The sequence below is a fragment of the Vigna umbellata genome, chromosome 1, assembly GCF_029865625.1.
Source record: "Vigna umbellata cultivar VRB3 chromosome 1, Vumbellata_1.0, whole genome shotgun sequence".
Taxonomy (NCBI): domain Eukaryota; kingdom Viridiplantae; phylum Streptophyta; class Magnoliopsida; order Fabales; family Fabaceae; genus Vigna; species Vigna umbellata.
Genome location: NC_142165.1, coordinates 70,079,561 through 70,103,690, shown reverse-complemented (window position 1 = coordinate 70,103,690; position 24,130 = coordinate 70,079,561). Strand labels below are relative to the sequence as shown.

Genomic DNA, 24,130 nt, shown 5'->3' with positions numbered 1-24,130 from the left:
TTTGAGTTTTTTTCTTACCTTCCCTAGAGCATCTTTCTCAATCTGCTTCTCTTCCAACTTCCAGTAGCCATGCACGCTCACCGTAAGAGAGCTTCATGCTCTTCCTCTCCAAGCTTCTAGAAGACGTTTTCATTCTTTCTCTCTCTTTGCTGCCACAGACTGTCTCGAGGTAGTAATTTTATCAAGAGATACTTTATCTCCTTTAGGTTTTGTGGATTGGGCTTCAACTTTAAGGCTTTTAGGCCTTATTTTAATAATACTAAAAATTTAATTGAATAATTTTAAAAAATAAAAACTTGATTTAACCATGTAAGTTAAGTTTTTAATATGTGTGATGTATCATACTAACATTTATTATTTTTATTTAATATGTTAAGAAGTTAATTTTAATATAAATATTAATATAATTTTTATGCCAATAATAAATTTAGTTCAATTTTGAGAAAGATAATACTAATTTATTTAAAAAATAATTTAAATTAAATTTAATAATAAAAACATATATTATGATTAAATTATATAAAAAATATATTAAGACTAAATTAATACAAAACATTAATATTATTACATGACAATAATATTACCATATAACATTATCACTATTATGTGACATTGTCTGATTCATGAAAAAAAATTAAAACTAACATATGACATGTTTTTAATATTATTTGTATAATACTAAATACTTAATTGAATAATTTTTAAAAATGAAAACTTGATTTAACCAAAAGTGTAAGTTAAATTTTTAAAACTTAAAACTTGATTTAACTAAAAGTGTAAGTGGGGATTTAAAACTTTTGAACCAAAAATTGAGAGAACGATGTACAAAGAAAAAGAATGATTAACTCCCAAGGTAACAATAATAACTACTAAAAGTTAAAAAAAATGAAAATACATTATTTATCTTTTATTTATGTTCTAACATGTACTTTGGCCGAAATAGAAACACGATTGGTTAGTATCCATGGAATCTCATCATTATAGAAAGATCATTCCAAAATTAATTATAAACTCTCTTCGACAATTTACTCTGAAAATAAGTTTCATTATACGAAATTTACAATGGTAATGATGCTAGTGTTTGTCTACAGTTCTTTTCATAAAAGATTTAATTCATTTCAAAATGATATCTTCTGAAATTTTAATTTTAATTTTGTAAAGATATAATGAAATTTGAATAATAAAGAATAATGTCTTCGTTTCTTGTTTCTTTGAGTGTTGCGTTATTCCATATACAATGGAGGGTTTTAAGCATAAAGTCAAATATGTTATGTTATTCCATATACAAGGAAGAATCCTGAGGCTGTCAAAAATATGACATTGAATTATATATTTAAATTGTTAAAAACTAAAATAACAGCACCAGTGGTCTAGTGGTAGAATAGTACCCTGCCACGGTACAGACCCGGGTTCGATTCCCGGCTGGTGCATTGCCTTTAGTGCTTTTTATCAATGTCATTGTATAAATACTACTTTTTGGATGATATGCATTTTGTCAAATATTCTATACATTTCCTTATGTTTGACTTTATGTGAAAACTTTATCTACATATAAATAGTTCTAAAGGACAAATGATTATATTACCTTATTAAACATAAAAGATGTTATTACAAAAAATACATAATTAATAAATATTTCTTTTGAAAACTTATATAAAAGACAATCTTATCATCTTTCAAACACACATTACTAAAATAATTATAAAATATATAATGTTTTATGTTTGGGTGTAATTAGTTTTTTTTATGGAAATTACATTTTATTTTGTTGTGAAGTCATTAATCTATGATACAATCTTTATGAAAATAATTCTCTTTACATTCTAAGTAAAGCACATCTCTTAGTCCTTCAAACACACAAAAACAAAAGTAACAGAAGATATATAATGCTTTAAGTTTGTGCTTAATTTGTTTTTGTGGAGAACGTTAAATCTTTATATTTTCATTTTGTGAATCAGAAAATTATGCTACAATCTCTCTTTAAGAGTAATTTTATTTACCTTTTAACTTAAATGTACTTTTAATCAAAAGTAACAACTAAAAATACTTGATTTTTTTTAGTATTAGGAGGAAATTGAAAAAAGATAATCATGAATGGTTTGCGTATCCAATTTCCAATTAAGTTTTAATTAATAAAACTCTTTAAGAAGTTTCCTAAAAGAGAATAAAATGCAACTCAAGAGTTATGGGTAACCCATATAAATTGTAGTATTGTTTTACTTGTTTGCTAAAAAGTTTATCAGGTTGCAAAGAATGTGATATAACTCTATTGAATTCATTTCTTCTAGATTAAAACTAAATATATGTTATTTCAATTCGTATTTTGGTTCTTGTACCGTACGGTCGTCCTTTCATACGGTCCTTCTTTCATACTGTCTTCCTCCCACACGACCGTCCTTCCATACGGCCTTCCTCGCGTACGGTCCTTCCTAGACCGTTTTCTCAGGTCATCTTTCGTCTTCTCAGGATGTCTTCCCATGGTCATCCCTTTAGGTCATGCCCACTAGTAATGACTTATTAAGCTCCTAATACGGATTAAGGTGTAACTGGGCCATCATTAGGTCAGCGAAAGGTAAAGACTCATTACCAACTAGTATAAATAAAGGTTCCAGATATGACTTTAAGGACACGATGCACATTATATGCATTACTTGCTCAGCTAACCAATCGGTTAGATTACTAACTTGAGCGTCGGAGTGCCTTTGACAAGTATCCACACGCACATTTTCAACAAGAAGGAAGGAGAAGGAACAACAACTTGGACGATGGAAAACCACTAGGGAGCCCGTCCGGTCTTCAAGACAACTTGGAGTGCTTTGAGTAATGGACTTCAACCTTATACTCGAAACATTTTGGTGCCCACTGTGGGGCCGACCAAGTATCCCCCATTATAGCCATAAGGAACCAGTGAGTGGTGCTTTAAAGGACGTCAACCATTCAACCATTATCACAAGTACTTAGCCAAATTTGGCATCCGGTCATCCAGCCTCAACTGCTCGGCCATTTGGCCTCACAAGTACTTAGCCAAATTTGGCATCCAACATCCGACCATCTGGCCCCAACTGCTCGGCCATCTGGCCTCACAAGTACTTAGCCAAATTTGGCATTCAACATCCGACCATTCGACCTCAAGCTCTCGGCCATTCGGCCTCACAGGGACTTAGCTAAATTTGGCATCCGGCATCCGCCCATCCGGCCCCAATTGCTCGGCCATATGTCCTCACAGGTACTTAGCCAAATTTGGCATTCAGCATCCAGCCATCCGGCCCCAACTTCTCGGCCATCTGGCCTCATAGGTACTTAGCCAAATTTGGCATCGAGCAGCCGACCATCCGACCTATATAGCTCGGTCATCCGGCCTCACAGGGACTTAGCCAAATTTGGCATCCAGCATCCGCCCATCTGGCCCTAATTGCTCGGCCATCTGGCCTCACAGGTACTTAGCCAAATTTGGCATTCAACATCCGGTCATCTAGCCCTAACTACTTGTCCATGTGGCCTCATAGGTGCTTAGCCAAATTTGGCATCGAACATCCGGCCATCCGGCCATCCGGCCTCAACAGGTCGGCCATCTGGCCTCACAGGGACTTAGCCAAATTTGGCATTCAGCATCTGGTCATTCGGCTTCAAGCTCTCGGCCTTCCGGCCTCACAAGGACTTAGTCAATATTGGCATCTAGCATCCTCTCATTCGGCCTCAAGCTATCAACCATCTAGACTCACAAGGACTTAGCCAAATTTGGCATCCAGCATCCAGCCATCCGGCCTCAACTGCTCGGCCATCTGGCCTCATAGGTACTTAGCCAAATTTGGCATCGAACATCCGGCCATCCGACCCCAACTGCTCGGTCATCCGACCTCATAGGGACTTAGTCAAATTTCGCATCCAGCATCCGGCCACTCGGCCTCAAGCTATCGGCCATCCGGCCTCACATGGACTTAACCAAATTTGGCATCCAGCATCTGGTCATCCAGCCTCAACATCTCGGCCATCCGACCTTACAGGTACTTAGCCAAATTTGGGAACTAGCATCCGGCCATTCGGCCACAAGCTATCGGCCATCCGGCCTCACAAGGACTTAACCAAATTTGGCATCCAGCATCCGGCCATCCAGCCTCAACTACTCGGCTATTCGGCCTCACAAGTACTTAGCCAAATTTGGCATCCACCATCCGGTCATCCAGCCTCAACTACTCGACCATTCGACCTCAGGTACTTAGCCAGATTTGGCTTGAAGTGTTCAGCCTCCATCGTTCGGTCATACCTTGGCCTCAACCTTCGGCCTCCCATGGCCTCACAAATACGTATTTGACCTCAACCTCTTAGCTAAATTTGACCTCCAGTGTTCAGCCACAACCGTTCAACCATACCTTAAAGGAATCCTGGTCGGCCTCACCGAAGGTCGGCGACCGTGGATCTTCATCAAAGGAATCTCGGTCGGCCTCACCGAAGGTCGGCGATCGTGGATCTTCACCAAAGGAATCCCGGCTGACCTCATACACTACAGGAAATTCATTGATTACCGGCGGGCTATTAGCGACGGCCCTTAAGCCTTCGGTAAACTTTGTTTACCGAAGGATTTTCCGAGGGTCTGTAAAGTAGTACATAATTGGAGGATTTTGGCCTTCGGTAATCGACATGGGACATTACCGAAGGAACTTGGCCTTCGGTAAGTGGTTGGTGTATAAGAAAATTTTTCCCTCCCCCTCATTTCGCGAAAGCTCTTCTTCCCCCAATATTCAGAATCTCCCAACTCGTTCTTCCCCTAAGTCCTTCTCCCAACTCCCTGTACTGCTTGTGCACACTGTTCCCTCACCATCATTGCGCTCCAGCCTCGTCGTTCACTCAAGCAAGCCATCTTCGTCATACGGCCGACCATTCCAAGAACGTCCTTGGAGTCATCTTCTCAAAGGGTCTTGGTCGTTGGTTACCGGTGTTCGCCTGCGTTAGCTGCTGGAGTTCGCCGCTCACATTATCATTTAGGCGAAAATCAGGTATTCCCTCTCACATTTTCATTTTGCATTCAAACACATTTGCCCTCCCTTCTCTGATTTCCCCAATCTAAGAATCGTCACAATTATTTGGTCCAAGGGCCGTAGGCGCGGGGTGCTGGAGTTCGCCTCCCTCCATTGTGCTTCAACCGCAACGTGAGCTCGTGAACCGCCAGTTCAATCGTGCCTCTGCAAACCTGTATTGGCCTGAACTTCACTTCCGGTTTGAGGACTCTTGTTCGGGACACTTCACTTGCGAGGTAATATTCCTTCGTTCCCCACCTGAAACCCTACAGAGATATGATATACGTGTGTTGGAAATGTGGTGTGGTGTGTGATTTGGTATTGTTGTGATTATTGAATTAATGAATTTGTAATTGTATAATGAGAAACATGACATTCTGTTCCATTTATCTTCTTTCATTTGATTTGGCTGATCTTGTTTCTGGTTTCTAGTTCTAAATAGGAATGTAGGTTAGTTATTGTGTTCTCATTCAAACAATCAAACATGAGACAACCATAAGCATAAAGAGTTTATTTATGAATGTACATATACCTTGAGGTGTTGCGGAACTCATAGAGCTTGCCACGGTTGGAAAAAATGATGAGGGCAACCTCAGCATCACAAAGGACTGAGAGCTCATATAGGCCTTGTTGAGCAAGCCATTTCTTCTCTTGGCAAATGTGACTTGCCTGTTCATTTGGTTCTTTATCCTCTTCAGTTAAACCCTCCCTCTTCCCATCTCTATTTTCTCTGTCTACATCTCTTAAAAACACACACTCTTTCTTGCTCTGGAAACTCTCTTTCCTGTATTGGTTAATAGAAGATTGTACTTTGTTAAATTGACTCTTTGCTTAGGGTACTGAAAGGGATAAAACAGGAGTGCAATATTGGAAATAAAAGAGGAAACCTGAAAAATGTTCCCTTACGTTTTTTTTTCATCTCCCTGCCGTATACCCTCCATAATATGTGTAATCAGCTTACTAACTTACCACAATTCCATACCTCAACTTTTTGTGTAAATGCTACACACATTTACTACTTCATTCAACTTTGTTTATGCTTCAATAGGAAATGTATATTGAGTTAGTAGGTTATCTTCACTAGCAAAATACCCTTTGATCTAAATGTTTGTTAAGTTGTATTCTATCTAATGTATATTCATTATATAATTGATTTTGGATTGTAAAGTTTGCAATTTGAGCAATTATGAATTGTCTATTTTGATGATAGCCTTGATGGGAAATAAATTGTGCAATTTGAGCATAGAAACTTATGTTGATGTTGTTTTAGTTTGCTGCTGATCGATCTATCTAAAACACTAAAGCCTTGATGGGAATCAGCATTTTCCCCTAAACCTAAACTTAAAATAACTCACAAAATTGAATAACAGTACACAATGTGCAAATAGGAGGAGAGGTTACTTGTTAAGTAACCTTACCGTTCAACCTTTCCAAAATAACTTTTTGTCAAAGTTATTCACTGTTTTCCCCTGAAATTGGCTTCCATAATACTCCCACATATGAAATAAGGAAAGAGTGAGTAGAGGAATTGCCCATTATTTCAATATAGATGTCGAGATTGCACCAGATCAATGATAGAAGTGAATGTTAATGAGCCTATTTGGAAGTAGAAGCCCACCCTATAAGTTATTACAATGTTTGATGGTGCACTTTCACACTAAGAAGTGGAAACTAAGCTATTACAATGTTTGATGGTGCACTTGAATTGCTTGAAAAGCATTTTTTCCAAGCCACTTTAAGTTGAAAATGAACACAAAATGGAAAGAAATTACAAAGGTTTCGTGATACCAAGTCAAATTTACAATGCAATGTTGGTACAATGAAATAAAGCCAAGTGTGGCTGCTAGTTCAGATTGGTTGAAGACCAAATGCGATGTGTTTTTGCTGCTGAAATGGTTGCTGGACCAGCAATGTTAAAGTGCTCTTGGAGTCCAAGCTTGAAGCCCTTTTAACACCTCATCCACTTCCTAAGATGCTACCCCCTTGGAGCAAGTAATCTGAGGTAGAAACACTGCACCAAAACGTCACAGCACCAAAGCAAACACCTAACCAGTCAACAAACAAATCAGCTGCTGCACCAGGATTTAATTTTCGCAGTTATGATGATTGGCACAAATTTGAAGGCAAACAAGTTGAATTCAAGTGAATTTAAGCTTGGAATAACAGAAGGGACACAAAAGAAACCTAGTAGAGGCACTAGAACAGATTAAACAAGCAAGAAAAGACTCAAAACAGTGATGAAATTGTGTGCTTCGAAACTGTTTGATAAAATTCAAAACTGTTTGACAAAATGCCCCAAAGAACAACAGATTTTGTGTTTCTGGTTTTTGACCTTTCAAATCTGGATTGCAGGGTTTAAATTGGTTTTTATGATTGCTATACACTTGGATAAGCATATAAATGTAATTGGAAACTTAAACCCAACTTTTGCCAATCCAAAAATGAAAATTAGAATATGGCTAATGCCAAACAACACAAAAAAAAACATTGTACACCAGAAATATGACTGAAAATTGGTGGTTTAAGTGTCAAAATTGATTGGCAGTGGTGCAAAGGCTTAAGTGAGACATCAAAAAAGTGTATATCATCATTGTGAACATGTTTAAATTCTGAAACAGCAAAGAAACATTCTGCATCCGAAAATGAATGGTACACTTCCAATTTTAAGAAAATTTGATGGTTTAAATGGTGATTTGGCTCATTGGCTGGAAAATGACCAAATGAACAGTATGCAGAAGTTTTAAAGGGTCAAATAAACTGTTGCTAATGTTCACAATGCACAGAAACAAGGGGAGGCAGCAATTGGCAATGCAAGTTGTTATTTATGCAGAATAAAAGCACCAAAATTGCACCAAAATGAGAAATGTAGGAAAGAAATTGGAAACTGCAGTGGTGAAAATGAACAACAGTGATTCAAATGTTGAAATGCCACTTCAAACAAGTTTGTATCATCAAATGAAATATGTTGAAGCACTTAAACAGCCACAAGAAAGTCCATATCAGTTTTGAAGGGTTTAGTTCCAAATTTAACCAAATTTGATGACTGAAACTATAATTTGATACAAAGGCTGGAAAATTACCACATGAACAGTAACAACAGGTTTCAAATGGCCAAATATACTTGCACAAACAGTCAATCAGCACAGAAACAGATTGCAGCAACAATTGATAGTGGTAGTTCCCAAAAATGTAGAAAAATATACTAAAAATTGTTGCAGCATGAAGAAAACAGCAAGTTCAAAGCTGGATGGATCAACAAACATGCAAGAAAGGTCCTAAGCAACTACATCTAGCTTCAGAAATTGAGCTAGGGAAAAAGCACATGGCCTAAGACACACAATGACAACAGCACGGTGCAAAGCTGGATTAAAACAGTGACATATGTAAAACAGATTTTGGAATCAACTCAACCATTCATTTTTCAAGTCTGTGATTGATTGGAGTTGCTATAGCCAATTATGCAGCATTTTTAAACCAAAATTAGCAGTAGAAGTTTGAGTTTGTAGTGACTAAAAAGTGTACTTGTAAAGTGAGAAATTGTGATTTCACCTAATGCAGACTCATTCTAAGGTATGTAAACATCCTAACAAGTCTAACTTAGTGAAATCAAGGTAGGAAAGTAGTGAAAAGCAAAGAATAACCTAAAACTAAAAGTTTTAGTATTTAACACCTAAAAAGTGTGTTCAAAGGGTGAACAATTGCAAATAGAACTAATGTAGACTAAATTTAAGAAATGTGAACATCCTAACATGTCTAAAGTACTGAAATAAATCTAGGAAACTATTCAAAAGCAAAGAATTAGGTACAACTCAAATTTTGAGTAGTTGGAAGCTATAAAAGTGTGCTTAATAGGTAAGAATTTGCAACCAGACCTAATGTACAGTTATTTTAAGTAATGTGAACATCCTACCATGTCTAAACTAGTGGAATGAAGCTAGGAAACTTGTCAAAAGCAAAGAATTACCTCAAACTCAAAGTTTGAGTATTTAGAACCTAAAAAGTTTGGGTATTTTAACTAATGTTATTGTCAGTAGATACTTTTATAGCTATTTGATTGGCTAAATTGTGTTAATATGTATTATATATCCATGCTTTTATTATAGATATTTGATTGCGTAAATTATGTTGATGTCTATATTGTATGTTCATGTATATTGTCTTTCATTTATTAGGCTACAACTTGATTAAGTTAAGTAGTCATTTAAAATCCTATGGTACTACACACATTCTCAATGAAATGAGAAGGGTAAAAATAATATAAACACTTAGAACGTACAAAATATGTGGAAGTACTCTAGACAAGAGAACTTCAGGTGTAATAAGTTGTCTCCTCCAACTTTAATACACAACCCCTTAGGATGTTTAATGCATTTCAATACTGAGGACTTGTCTTTGCATGCCCTTATTGAATGCCTATGACCATAGTGTTGAAATTGCCTTCCATGTTCGACTTCAGTAGTAATAGGTTTATTACTTATGTCACATGGAGTGTTGCTGTTTTGGCTAAGTTTGTATTTGTTTGGCTTGTCACAGAACATGGTCCATTTTCCCAACCATCGTGGATGGATGTACGACCGTTGTTATAGTGGAAGGAGAGGTTTGAAAGAATCTTTTGTCATGGGAGTTGAAGAGTTCGTGGAGACGGCACGACGATATCAATATTATGCCCTTGATGGAGGGATTCGATGTCCATGCATCAAGTGCGAATGTACAAGCATTTTGAAAGATGAAGTCGTCAAAGTTCACCTTTACCAAAAAGGGTTCATGCCTAATTACACGGTCTGGACATTTCATGGTGAAGAAATTCCTTCGACCTCCACTGCAGCTGAAAAACGGCTTGCATCAGGTTCGAATACTGTTGTACATACATGTGAGATAGATCAATTTGCCTACATGCAAGAGATGGTCGACCATGCTCTTCGTCACCATGCTGCAGAAGCAGACGATAGTCATGATGAAGAGCCTCCCAATGAAACGACGCAGAGGTTTTACAATTTACTGACAGAGGCAAATCTACCTGTATTTGAAGGTTCATCTGAGTCAAAATTGTCAGTGTGCATTAGACTCATGGCTGGCAAATCTAATTGGAACGTTCCCATTCAAGCAGTGGACTTCTATACAAAACTGATGTTAGATTTGACACCACAAAACAATTTGATGCCGAAGAATTATTACCAAGCCAAACAATGTGTTTCAAAGTTGGGATTGGATGTGAAGAAGATTGATTGTTGTGTTAATGGATGTATGTTATTCTATGACAATGACAGTGGCAAAAATGATGCATTGTTGGTGGAATGCAAGTTTTGTGGCTCACCTCGATATCAGACAATGCATGCTGGACGGAGGCAAAAAAAACCAATTCCATTAAAGTCCATGTTCTACTTACCTATAATTCCAAGATTACAAAGATTGTTTACTTCAATGCAAACAGCAGAACACATGACATGGCATGATGGTAACAAAACTCCGGGACTTTTGCGTCATCCTTCTGATGGTGAAGCTTGGAAGCACTTCAATCGTAAACATGCATCCTTTGCTAGTGAACCGCGTAACGTCAGACTTGGTCTATGCTCTGATGGGTTTACCCCGTACATTCAGGCGTCTGCATCACCGTATTCATGTTGGCCCGTGATAGTTACACCATACAATCTACCACCTGAGATGTGCATGACAAAGCCTTACATGTTTTTATCGTGTATAATACCAGGTCCATCTAATCCCAAATCATTGATTGATGTTTACTTGGAGCCTTTGATTGATGATTTGAAGAAGTTATGGAATGGTGTTTGGACGTATGACGTTTCAAGGAGGCAAAATTTCCTTATGAGGGCAGCCTTGATGTGGACTATTAATGACTTCCCAACGTACGGCATGTTATCTGGTTGGAGCACACATGGTCGATTAGCTTGTCCACATTGCATGGAACATACAAAGTCATTCCAATTGAGTCATGGCCGGAAAAGTAGTTGGTTTGACTGCCATCGACGGTTCTTGCCCATTGACCACCCCTTTAGAAGAAACAAAAAGGCATTTCGAAAAGGAAAAGTTGAAACGGATATGCCCCCGCCAAAGTTGACTGGATCACACGTGTGGAGAAGAGTGAAAGACTATCCAAAAGTCACTGAATCTGGTCAGAATAGGCTAGAAGGGTTTGGGGAATGGCATAATTGGACTAAAAGAAGCATATTCTGGGAACTTCCGTATTGGAAGGACAACTTGCTAAGACACAACATCGATGTGATGCACACAGAAAAAAATTTCTTTGACAATGTCTTCAACACAGTCATGGATGTTAAAGGTAAGACAAAAGATAATGAGAAAGCAAGAAAAGATTTACCTTTGTATGGTGGACGAAAAGACTTAGAGTTGAAGGCACAAGGTAACGGCCGATTATTTAAACCAAAAGCAAATTACACCATGTCAAAAGACGAGACAAGAATAGTGTGTGCATGGATCAAGGAGCTTAGAATGCCAGATGGATATGCTTCTAACTTGTCCAGATGTGCCAATGTTCAGAACGGTACTATTCAAGGGTTGAAGAGTCATGATTGTCATGTATTCATGGAGACTTTCATCCCTCTCGCGTTCAGTTGTTTGCCAACACACGTGTTACATCCACTGATAGAAATCAGTAACTTCTTTAAAGATTTGTGTTGCACGACACTAAAGGAAGATTCCCTTAAAAAGATGGATGAAAATATCCCGATTATTCTCTGCAAATTGGAAAGAATATTCCCTCCTGCATTCTTTGATTCAATGGAGCACATTCCAATTCATCTTGCATATGAAGCTTGGCTTGGGGGACCCGTGCAGTACAGGTGGATGTATCCCTTTGAAAGGTTTATGGGAGAATCCAAACGGTCAGTTAAAAATAAAGCTAGAGTGGAAGGCTCAATTGGTGCAGCTTACTTGCACAGAGAGACAACTTATTTTTGTTCACATTATTTCAAGAACTTCATGTTGTCTCCCACTCATGTCAGAAATGAAATGCAATGGCAAGTTCAACCACGTGAAGGTGCATTATCAGTTTTCCGACAATCAGGCCGTCACGTAGGGAAAGAATTCACTCATTGGTTAACTGATGCTGAATTCAACTCCGCTCATGTCCATGTCTTGATCAATTGTAGTGAAGTCAAGCCGTACCTTGAGTATGTCATCATCCATCTCTAATCTATCAAAAGGTTTAATTGTTATACACTAATTAATTTCATTTCTACCAGCTCATTTGTTGTGGCTGAGCAAGTCACAGAAGGAAATACTTCTGCTAGAATACACTCTGAGTTTCCCCATTGGTTTAGAAATCAGGTCCGTAGTTTTGTCCTTCGTTTAGAGCAAGGTTAATTTGACTGTTGTAGGTACTAATTTTGTTAGTACCTTTGTAGGTTTTTAATCAGGCATTAACTCCCACGGTTCAAGAGTTAAGACATCTCTCCAATTGGCCAATGAGATGTGTCAAAGAATGGCACACTTACTTCATCAATGGTTACAAATTCCATACACATGAATGGTCTAAAGGAAAGAAAACATCAAATTGTGGTGTGTATGTCAAGGGCCTAACAGAGGGGTCTTATGATGATTTCTACGGCATCATTCATAAAATATATGAGTTAGAGTACAACAGCACTACTTCTCCAAACAGAGTGGTACTGTTTTATTGTGAATGGTTTGATCCTTCTAGAGCTGGTACTAGAGTCGATCCACGCTTTAATATTGTCGAACTGAACCAGAGATTAAGATATGGGCCTTTTGATCCTTTCATTCTACCATCTAATGTCAGACAGGTTTATTATGTGCCATATCCACCATTTCGCAATATTGACAAGCGTGGTTGGGCCGTAGCAATACAAACGAAGCCTAGAGGTCGCATAGACTCAAATGAAGTTGAGGAAGATGTAGCCTACCAACTTGACCAAATGTCACAATCACAAGAAATTATCGAAGTTGAACGTATAACCGCATTGGTCGACCCTGATGGTGATGGAGATGAATTAGAAGCAACAATACAAGGTGATGAAGAACAAGAGGAAGAAGAAGAAGAAGAAGAAGAAGATGAAGAAGAACAAGAAGAAGAAGATGATGGTGATGATGACGATGAAGAAGAAGAACAAGAAGAAGAAGACGATGCTGAAGATGAAGATGAAGATGATGATGATGATGACGATGATTGAATGTTGAACATCTATTGTAGCAAATTGGACTATCATTTCATTACCATTATCTAAAATACCATCTTTAACTTGTTTGCAATTACGTATACATTGACTTTGAAAACAATTCATCCTTTATTTGTTTATATTTTTTTCGCTTTATTTGTAACCATTTGAGTGCAGTAATGACAGGACAAGGTTCAGAGCGTCCTGATAAAGGAAAAGGGGTAGCAAGGCCTACAAAGAGGCAACGGCAGGCACCAAAGTATGTACTTAGGGTGCCTGCTAGACTACCTACCCCTGCTCCCGGTACTACATCATCTGTGGGGCCTTCTCCTACCCCTAGTATACAGACTCCTACACCTGCAGTAGCCCCTACTCCTCCTCCTGCAGTACACCCTTCTACTACCACTGCAGTAGACCCTTCTCCTCCTCCTGCAGCACACCCTTCTACAACCCCCACTCCTCCCCCTATTGTTATTACCCCCACTCCTCTCTCTGACCCTACTTCTATACCTTCCTCATCTTCTGTACCTCCTTCTGAGACTGTCACACCACTTGGTCATCCAGATTCAAGTGGTGATGCTGAAGATCTTGATCCGCCCCTCCATGATCGACCATGGATTGAGCCCTATGGTAAAGGGTAAGTTTATAATCTGTTGATATCATTTGATGTTTAAACCATATTGTAATTGAAATGAGTTTTGTTATGCAGGTTTATTCCATCTAGGGTTGCTTCCCAGGCCATCACACGTTCAATAAAGCAACAGTTTTTAAGTCCATGGCCTACTTGGGGAGCAATACCTGACGACGACAGAAAGGCATTCTGGGAGCGTTTTCAGGTCAACAATCCACTAAACTAATTGTCGCTCTTATTTTAGTATGTTGCCTAATCAATGTTTGTTCTCTTTAATGTTACAAATGAAGGTGCAGTGGAAACCTGAACATGAAACTCAGATACACAGAAATTTCCACATGAAAGCATCTCATCGGCTGTCAGAGATGTTTAGGGATGCCCGGAATGCAGCATAGCGCCCTAACTGGCTGGGTGAGCACATTTGGAACTCTTTACTGGCCCATTGGAATACAGTAGAGTTCCGCAATAAGTGTGCCAAAGCCCAGCGGAACAGAGCGTCTGAAAGGGGTGGCACCCTGCATACTGGTGGGTCGATCACCATTCATGAGCATGCCATTCGTATGGTATAATCTCATTACATAACTTTTTCCTTCATACACAAGTTATGTATATTGTATTTCATATGTACGCTTTTAATTCTTAATTATGTTACAGGCACAGGCTCTAGGACGGGCGGTCCATGTTGATGAGGTCTTTGCACAGACTCATGTTCGGAAGGGAACTAATGAATTTGTTGATGAAAGATCTCGGAAGACTCATGTAAGCAAATAACACTATTACTAATTTTTTATTTCTGTTATACTATCGTTCTCTGACATTGCTTTTAATGTTTCAACAGGAAGACTTTTCTACGAGACTTTCACAGGTTAGATCTGAACATGAGTCAGCTCCTACACCGGATGATGCCAGTAATGCAGATGATGACATCCGTAGGACACAGTGCTGGATCGACATCGTTGGTGGGAAGAAAAAGGGACGAGTATATGGTGCGGGACAGCTTGCTGCAAACTATACAGCATCCAGAGGAGGTACTCTGAAGCACCAGCCTTCTTCTTCCACCACTACTCCTGAGGAGGTTGTTCGCCTGAGGCAGGAACTCCATCAACGTGACCAGGAGATCACTGATCTCAGAACAGAGTTTACGAACTTCAAGGCCCTGATCATGAGAGTCTTGCCTGAAACCTCACAGGAAGTACAAAATCTCCCTCTGACCCAGCCACGAGCCTCCTCATCACCTGCTGCCACTCAGCAGCCCACTTCAGTCCAACCCTCATCAGTCCAACCCACACCAGTCCAGCCATCAATAGAGGAGCAGGATGATGAAAATCATTCTGATGATAGTTATGTACATTATTAGGTTTCATTTTGTTATTACTTGTTAGACAAACATTTGGATATTAGAATATTTTCAGTTGATATCATTTCAATGTTAGATGTACTTACAAACTTTGGATGTTACAACATCCTTGTGTTACATTGTTTTATGTTTGAACTACCCCATACATTATCTATACATTGATGGATGTCTTGTAGATTATTTGATGTGCATTGGATATTGATCATTGATTGGATCTTTGAGATGCACATTATGCATGTTTGTATGTGTTTGAAAACTGTTATGCAGGTCTGTTTGTAATTGAAATTTGTTATACAGGTCTGGGTTGCACAAGAAAAACCATTTTGCTGAAACCTGCCCAGCATTTTACCGAAGGCTTTTGCCCTTCGGTAAATGCCCTCGTATGGCCATTACCGAAGGCTTTCGCCCTTCGGTAAATACCATCGTATGCTCATTACCGAGGGCTCCTGCCCTTCGGAACTTACCGAGGGCTTTCGCCCTTCGGTAATTACCGAAGGCTTTTGCCCTTCGGTAATTACCGAGGGCTTTCGCCCTTCGGTAATTACCGAAGGCTTTAAAGCCTTCGGTAATTACCGAAGGGCGAAAGCCCTCGGTAATGGTTAGCGACAGGGGATTTACCGAAGGATTTTTGGCCGTCGATAGGCCTTCGGTAAACACCCATTATCGACGGCTTTTGGCATTTTCCGAGGGCTTCTGGCCTTCGGTAATGCCCTACTTTTTTGTAGTGATAGAAGGTCAGTGATCGTGGATCTTCATCAAAGGAATCCCAGGAGACCTCACCGAAGGTCGGCGACCGTGGATCTTCATCAAAGGAGTCCCGGCCGGCCTCACCGAAGGTCAGCGACCGTGGATCTTCACCAAAGGAATTTTAGCCAGTCTAATTGATGGATTAGTAGCGTATCCAGCTTAGCCGACAAAGGCAAGACCCGTTTTTCAACCACCCATCGTGATCAACGAACAGAGAGGACAGAAACAAAAACCAACCAGAGAACCCGTCCCTATCAGGAAGGTCATGTAAAAAACCCCTTTGTAGAATAACATCGTGCCCGGGCTTGGGGGCTTGTATACTGTACGGTCCTCCCACACGGTCGTCCTCGCGTGCGGTCCTCCCATGGCCGTCCTCCCAGACCGACCTCCCATGTCATCCTCCGTCCTCCCATGGTCGTCCTCCCAGACCGACCTCCCATGTCATCCTCCGTCCTCCCATGGTCGTCCCCCTAGGTCATGCTCACTAGTAATGACTCATTAAGCCCCTAATGCGGATTAAGGTGTGATTGGGCTGTCATTAGGCTAGCGAAAGGTAAAGGCCCATCACCAACTAGTATAAATAAAGGTCCCAGGTATGACTTTAAAGACACGATGCACATTATATGCATTACTTGCTCAGCTAATCTATCGGTTAGATTACTAACTTGAGCGTCGGAGTGCCTTTGACAGATATTCACCCGCACAATTTCGACAAGAAGGAGGGAGAACGAACAATAGCTTGGAGGATGAAAAACCACTAGGAAGTCCGTCCGGTCTTCAAGACAACTTGAAATACTTTGAGTAAGGAACTTCCATCTTATACCCGAAACAGTTCTTAACAAAATAAGAAGCAATTTTTAATTAGAACAAAACTAAAATAGAATTTATCATGTCATAAGTGTCCACCTCTAATTAAATAGATAGATTATGAGTACTAAAAATAGAGAATACTTATTTTCATTGATTTGTGCCTACTAATAAAGAAAGGTTGGGTGGGTGCCAACCTTAAAGAATATGTCATGTTACTTGCTCCATTGGTATTAGGTATTCTTGAAAAAATATGGGATAATTATTTTATATTTACATTTATTATTTATTTTAAATAAGACTACTCACAAATAATTTTTTATATAAGCTCGATTTTTTTTTTCTTAAAATAAAATTCAAATAAAATTGCATAATGAAATATCAGTAAAAGTACATTTATTCCACATAAAAAATTAATGTCAAATAAATTAAATCACATAATATAAATTTTAAAAATTAATAACCTTTTAAATAAATAATTCAATTTCACGAGTCTAAATAAAAAAATATAAGTACATAAAAACAAATTGTAAATAATTGTTTAATTGTTAATATTTCTTTTACTACTAACTTTATTTGGGTCACTTGATTTCTTTTTAAATATCCAAATCAAAGTTACTAAAAATAGATAGATAATGGTAACAAATTTGTGAAGTAAATACCATACTATTTACATATGTTTTGCTAAAAAATAAGTAACTAAAATACTTATATATATATATATATATATATATATATATATATATATATATATATATATATATATATATATATATATATATTTATTAATTTGCAAGTGCATATATTTTTGTTATGCCTAATCGTGCTACAATAGATATGCTAGACATGTAGAAAAAGATGCAACACACGCTTGTCATAACATATAGTCAAAAGAAACAATATAGGCCTTTTCAAGAGTTCTTATGAATTGTTTTTGCATGAAAAAGAAAAGTGTATATTATTTATGCTTAATTAAAGTTTAAGTATATCATAAATTTTTAATATTTGAATTGATCACTTATTAAACAAATATTTTAGCCAAAATTTACAATATTTTTTATTTTTATCTAAATATTTTTTATTTTTATCTACCACACAGTTAACATGCTCGTTCTCTCTTCAAAATGAATTTATTGAAGAATTAAAAAATTAAAGAAAGAATAAACAAGTTGGAGAGGAGAAAATATTTTAAAAACTCAATAAAACAAAAATTTAATAAAAATTCAATTAAAACTAAATAAATTTACCATATATTTAAAACTTAGTTAATCTTTATACAATTACCATGATTAGTTTTTGGAAGCACATAGGCTTCTTTATTAAAAAAGAAGAATGCTTAAATTGTTTTATAAAATATGTTTAAATTTAAAAAAAAATTAAAAAATATAATTTAAGTTGTACAGGAACAAAAACAAGGCCGAAGAAAACTAAATATACGGTAGACATCCGCATCAGTAAATTATTGTTTATTGGTAAAAAATCTGGAAGTCACATGTGCAACTCAGCCGGCAACGTCTTCACTTTTGTTTTCTTTAAATAATAACTATTTAATTCTGGGAGAAGAGTGTTAAAAAAAATCAAGTTATTAGAAATTTTTTTAAAACTAACTATTTAGAACTTGTTAATTCTCTTATTATCCCTTTTAGTATTTTTTCTAATCCTAAGGCTATATTGTTATTTTTATTTTTTTTTAGTTTTAGTCAACATACATGTGTATCCATCAAAAGAGAGAATATCCATATATGGAGATACACTGTTATCTTGTTGAATATCGATGGCGAATAGTGAGTTAAAGGTGATTGGAAAATGGTCGAGTCCTTATGCTATGCGAGTGAAGATTGCCCTGAACATCAAAGCCCTTGAACATGAGCACTTTGAAGAAACGTTGAACCCCAAAAGCGACCTTCTTCTTCAATCCAACCCTGTCTATGGCAAAGTCCCAGTTCTCCTCCACCATGGCAGACCCATCTCTGAATCTTTGATCATAGTTCAATACATAGATGAAACATGGTCCACTGATCCTCCTATCCTCTCCTCCGATCCTCACGATAGAGCTCTTGCTCGCTTCTGGGCTGCTTACGTAGATGATAAAGTAAAGCTCTTTCTTTCCCCTTCTGTTTCCATGTTTGTAACTAATTGTTCAGCAAGTATAATTTTCTTTCAAATTGTTAAAAGATGAAATTAGTTTGATTTGATTTTACTATTTTGTGGATATGCTGCAGTGGTTTCCATCCATGAAAAGCATTATGACGGTTGAAGGAGAGGAGGAAAGGAAGCCATATTTTGAGGTGTTGGAAGAAGTACTTGAAAGGATGGAGGGTGCTTTCTGGAAATGCAGCAAAGGAAAGCCATTTTTTGCAGGAGACAGGATTGGATTCCTTGACATTGCTTTTGGGTGCTTCCTGGGATGGCTCAGTGTGATAGAACATAGGTATGAAAGGAAACTGCTGGTTGAAGCAAAGGCTCCTGCTTTGGTGAAATGGGCTGAGAGATTTGCTGCTGACCCTGCTGTCAAGGGGCTTATACCTGAGACTGATAAGCTTGTTGAGATTTCCAAGTCTCTTCAGATCAAATGGAGAGCTGCAATTGGCAAGAACTAGGATTGGGTAGTGGGAGATGTTTGTGCTGATGATGCATTTCGCTTGTATGATGAATTGTGTGGAAAAATAAAACTCATTTACTTTGGGTTCTGTTGCAGTTATATGTGTCTTTCTGCTCTCTTTACTTCAGAATTTTGGGTTGAAAATAATGTAAATTTTTTATGTGAATTAGACTCTTTGTCTCTTCCTCAATCCTTAGTGAAAACTGTTGTAAAACTTGTTATTTTGCAAAAGATTCGTGCGAAAGAAACTGAAGCACGTTGCACTAATAAGGGTTAAATACCATTCCACAAGTCTCGAGATATTGTTATCATCTCGAAAGGCTTGGGAGTTAGGTTTTGAATAACATCTTCCGTCAAATCTCCTCACGCAAGTCACGAAATCGGTTTTGGACAGCTACTTCCATAGGATTATTTTTCCTTGGATCTCTCATTTTCATGCTCTATAAATAGAGCACCTCCTTCACTTTTAAATCATCATCAGAATCATTATTTTCTCATTCTTTCTTCTCTTAGTTTCATTCTTTCTCTTTTCTTCTTCTCCTAAAAATATTCTGGGTTTATTTTTATTCTCTACTTAAGAGATCCTTGCTAGTTTTGAGATCCTCAAAAATTCTGAGATGTTCCTGTTGTATCCTAGGGGCTTGCGCAATACACCGCAAATAAGTCCTCAAGGACAATGATCTACATGCCTCAGGAAGCATTTTTTTCGTGATTTTTATTCTATTATTGTCAGCTTCTACAACAATTTTAAGGACTTATGGCTGACAACAACAACAACTCAATCCCGGAGAATCAGAATATTGTTTCCGAAACTCAGACAGTCTTCGCGAAACCTTTCCCGGATGTATCAAAAATTGAAGTCTTCTCTGGTCAAAATTTTCGACGCTGGCAAGAATGCGTGTCAACCCTCTTAGACATGTACGGAGTCGCTTTTGCTCTTTCATCTTCAAAACCCGACTCCAGTCTCCCTCCAAATTCAAAACAAGTTGAAGACTGGGTTCATGCGAACAAGGTATGCCGTCATACTTTACTTAGTGCACTCTCTAACGATTTGTTCGATGTATATTGTTCCTATAAGGAAGCGAAAGACATTTGGGATTCGTTGATTCTCAAATACACTGCTGAAGATATAGTCAGGCAAAGATTCATCATTGGGAATTACTATCGTTGGGAAATGGTTGAAGACAAGGACATAAAGTCGCAAATTAATGAGTACCACAAGCTACTCGAAGATATCAAAGCGGAGAACGTTCTTCTTCTAGATGAGTTTGTTTCAAAGCTTCTGATCGAGAAACTGCCGCCTTCCTAGACTGATTAAAAGCAACAACTAAAACACAGACACAAGCAAATGTCACTTTCAGAGCTGATCACTCACATAATTATTGAAGATACCAACAGGAAAGAATGTGCTGTTGTGAGGGCCAAAGCATTGTCTGCAAAAGCAAACATGATAGAAGACAAACCTGCTCCAAAAAGGTACGAACACAAACCTGATCACAATAAGAAAAATAATTTTCAAAAATTTCGCCCTAACACATCTAACCCCACCTTTAAGAAGAAAGGAAATTGCTTCGTATGTGGGAAGCCGGGCCATCATGCACCGTAGTGCAGGCACAAAGTAAGAAACGAAAATCCTCCTAAGGCTAATATAGTCGAAGGAGATGACATTATTGCTACGGTCGTTTCTCAAGTAAATCTGATGACAAATGTGAGCAAGTGGGTGGTAGACTCTGGTGCTACCAGACATATCTGTGCAAACAGAAGTGCCTTTACCTCTTACACTAGTGTAGGGGATGGAGAAGAACACGTTTACCTCGGTGATTCCAGGACCAGTTCTGTTCTGGGAAAAGGGAAAGTTCTTCTCAAACTCACATCTGGAAAGACTCTGGCCTTGAGTGATGTGCTACATGTGCCACCAATCATAGTTAATTTAATCTCTGTAGCACTACTGGGAAAAGTGGGGGTTAAAGTGTCATTCGAGTCTGACAAGATTGTAATGACAAAAAATAATGTTTTTGTGGGGAAGGGATATTGTGATCAAGGTCTCTTTGTACTTAACATTTTTGAAAATATTAATGAATCATCTTCTTCTGCTTATATTATTGACTCATATGATATATGGCATGCTAGATTAGGACATTTGAATTCTTCTTATGTTATGAAATTAAAACAACTAGGATTAATTAATATGCATTACAAACAAAGTAGTAAATGTGATATATGTGTAGAATCTAAAATAACAAACAAAACATGTTTTTCTGTAGAACGTCAAACTAAATTGTTAGGGTTAATTCATACTGATCTAGCTGATATGAAACAAACCATGTATAGAGGAGGTAAAAATTATTTTGTGACCTTTGTAGATGATTATTCTAGATACACCAAAGTATACTTAATCAAACACAAAGATGAAGCCTTTGATGTGTTTTCAACCTATAAAGCAGAAGTAGAAAATCAATTGAATAAAAAGATTAAAAGAATTAGATCAGATAGAGGTGGTGAGTATGTTTTGTTTAATGACTTTTGTGTTAAAGAAGGTATCATCCATGAGGTAACTCCACCATATTCACCTGAGTCTAATGGAGTAGCTGAGAGAAAGAATAGAACTCTTAAGGAGATGATGAATGTTATGCTTATTAGTTCTAGTGCACTTGATAACCTTTGGGGAGAAGCCTTGCTTACTGCGTGTTTTTTACAAAATAGAATACCTCATAAGAAAACTGGTAAAACTCCGTATGAGCTGTGGAGAGGTTATCAACCTAACCTTAAATATTTAAGAGTATGGGGGTTTCTAGCTAAGGTGATGTTACCCGATCCTAAGAAAAGGAAAATAGGCTCTAAAACCCCTGATTGTATGTTCTTAGGTTATGATGAACATAGTGCTGCCTATAGGTTTCTAGTTCTTAAAAAAGTGATACACTTGAAAGAAATTCTATAATGGAAACAAAAAATGCTGAGTTTTTTGAACATGTTTTTCCTTTAAAGGTTAGTGAGACGTCTCAACTTATAGAAAATAATAATAATAGTGATGCCTTGTGTGAGGAATTAAGAAGAAGTAAAAGACAAAGGAAGGAAACTTCATTTGGTAATGATTTCTATACCTATCTAGTTGATAATGATCCAAGTAACTTTGTAGAAGCCATTAGTGCTCCTGATGCAAAACAATGGGATAAAGCCATTAAGACTGAAATTGAATCAATTTAGAAAAATAATACTTGGACCTTAGTAGATTTTCCTAAAGGAGGAAAACCCATTGGTTGTAAGTGGATCTTTAAGAAAAATTATCATCTTGATGGATCTATAGAGAAGTATAAGGCAAGATTAGTAGCAAAAGATTTTACTCAAAAACCCAACATAGATTACTTTGACACTTTTGTCCCTGTGACTAGGATTTCCTCTATTCGAGTTCTGTTAGCCTTAGCAGCCATCCATAAGCTAGTGATACACCAAATGGATGTTAAAACTGCCTTTTTGAATGGTGATTTAGAGGAGGAAATTTATATGACTCAACCTGAAGGGTGTGTAGTACCTGGTCAAGAGAATAAAATTTGTAAACTTTTAAAATCTTTGTATGGTTTGAAACAAGCACCAAAACAGTGGCATGAAAAACTAGATAATGTATTGCTATGTGATGATTTTTCACCTAATGATGTTGATAAATGTGTGTACTCTAAATCTGAAAATGGTGATTGTGTCATTATATGTTTGTATGTGGATGACATGTTAATTTTTGGTACATGCAATGAGATTGTTACTAGAACTAAACTGTTTCTAGGATCAAACTTTGAAATGAAAGACATGGGTGAAACCAATGTAATTTTAGGTGTTAAAATCAAAAGGACGGGAGATAGTATATTACTATCCCAAGAACAATACATTGATAAACTTCTTAAGAAGTTTGGGTATTATGATTTCAAACCCGTGAGTACCCCTTATGATGATAACTCTAAATTAATGAAAAATAGAGAAGAATCATTATCTCAGCCTCAGTATGCCCAGATAATTGAGAGCTTACTGCACTTGATGAACTTTTCTAGACCTGATATTGCTTATGCCGTAGGTAGACTAAGTAGGTACACTCAATGTCCAAATCAAAAACATTGGGATGCACTTTCGAGGCTTATGAGATACATAAGAGGTTCAATGGATTATGCCATTGAACATAGTGGATTTCCCGCTGTACTAGAAGGGTATAGTGATGCTAACTGGATCTCTGATTCAGATGAGACAAAATCCACTAATGGTTATGTATTCACACTTGTGGGTGGTGTGATTACATGGAGATCAGCCAGACAAACTATTATTGCAAGATCAACAATGGAATCTGAGTTTGTCGCTCTTGAGATGGCTGGTAGTGAGGCGGAGTGGTTGAAAAACTTCTTAGCAAACATTCCACTAGGAATGAAACCAACCCCATCGGTGTCAGTACACTGTGATTGCCAATCGGCAATAACTATAGCTAAAAATAAGAATTACAATGGAAAGAATAGACATATCCAATTGGTGAAGCAGCTGCTAAAGAGTGGAACTATTTCCATTGACTATGTGAAGTCAGAACGAAATCTAGCAGATCCTCTGACAAAACCCTTGGGAAGAAATATGATATTAGAAACATTGAGGGGAATGAGACTTAAGCCACTGACAAACAAACAAGTGATGGTAACCCAACCTTTGTGATTGGAGATCCCATGAATAAGGTTCATATGGGTAAAAACAAGTCACTTGTTAGTTCTGATAGCACTAATTTGATTTTAAATCAAATATGTCCATTCCTATGGTGTGTGTGAAAGTGCTAGAGACTGCATTATTGAGAGGTTA

At 37.6% G+C, this 24,130-nt stretch overlaps 2 protein-coding genes and 1 non-coding gene across 3 annotated transcripts; all 3 read left to right on the top strand.

Annotated features, from left to right (window-relative positions):
* Nucleotides 1-1,359: 1,359 nt before the first annotated feature.
* Nucleotides 1,360-1,430, top strand: TRNAG-GCC (transfer RNA glycine (anticodon GCC)). The gene has a single exon. It is a non-coding gene; the product is annotated as a tRNA-Gly (tRNA).
* A 12,770-nt stretch (nt 1,431-14,200) lies between these two features.
* Nucleotides 14,201-15,175, top strand: LOC148206180 (uncharacterized). The gene is made up of 3 exons (XM_088113910.1): nt 14,201-14,362; nt 14,454-14,558; nt 14,638-15,175. Exons 1-3 carry the CDS (start codon nt 14,360-14,362, stop codon nt 15,154-15,156), a joined length of 627 nt encoding a protein of 208 aa, XP_087970036.1. The 5' UTR covers nt 14,201-14,359; the 3' UTR covers nt 15,157-15,175.
* A 3,255-nt stretch (nt 15,176-18,430) lies between these two features.
* LOC148206179 (glutathione S-transferase U17-like) lies at nt 18,431-19,478 on the top strand. Its single transcript, XM_088113004.1, has 2 exons — nt 18,431-18,802; nt 18,933-19,478. Exons 1-2 carry the CDS (start codon nt 18,485-18,487, stop codon nt 19,308-19,310), a joined length of 696 nt encoding a protein of 231 aa, XP_087969130.1. The 5' UTR covers nt 18,431-18,484; the 3' UTR covers nt 19,311-19,478.
* The last annotated feature ends 4,652 nt before the right edge of the window (nt 19,479-24,130 follow it).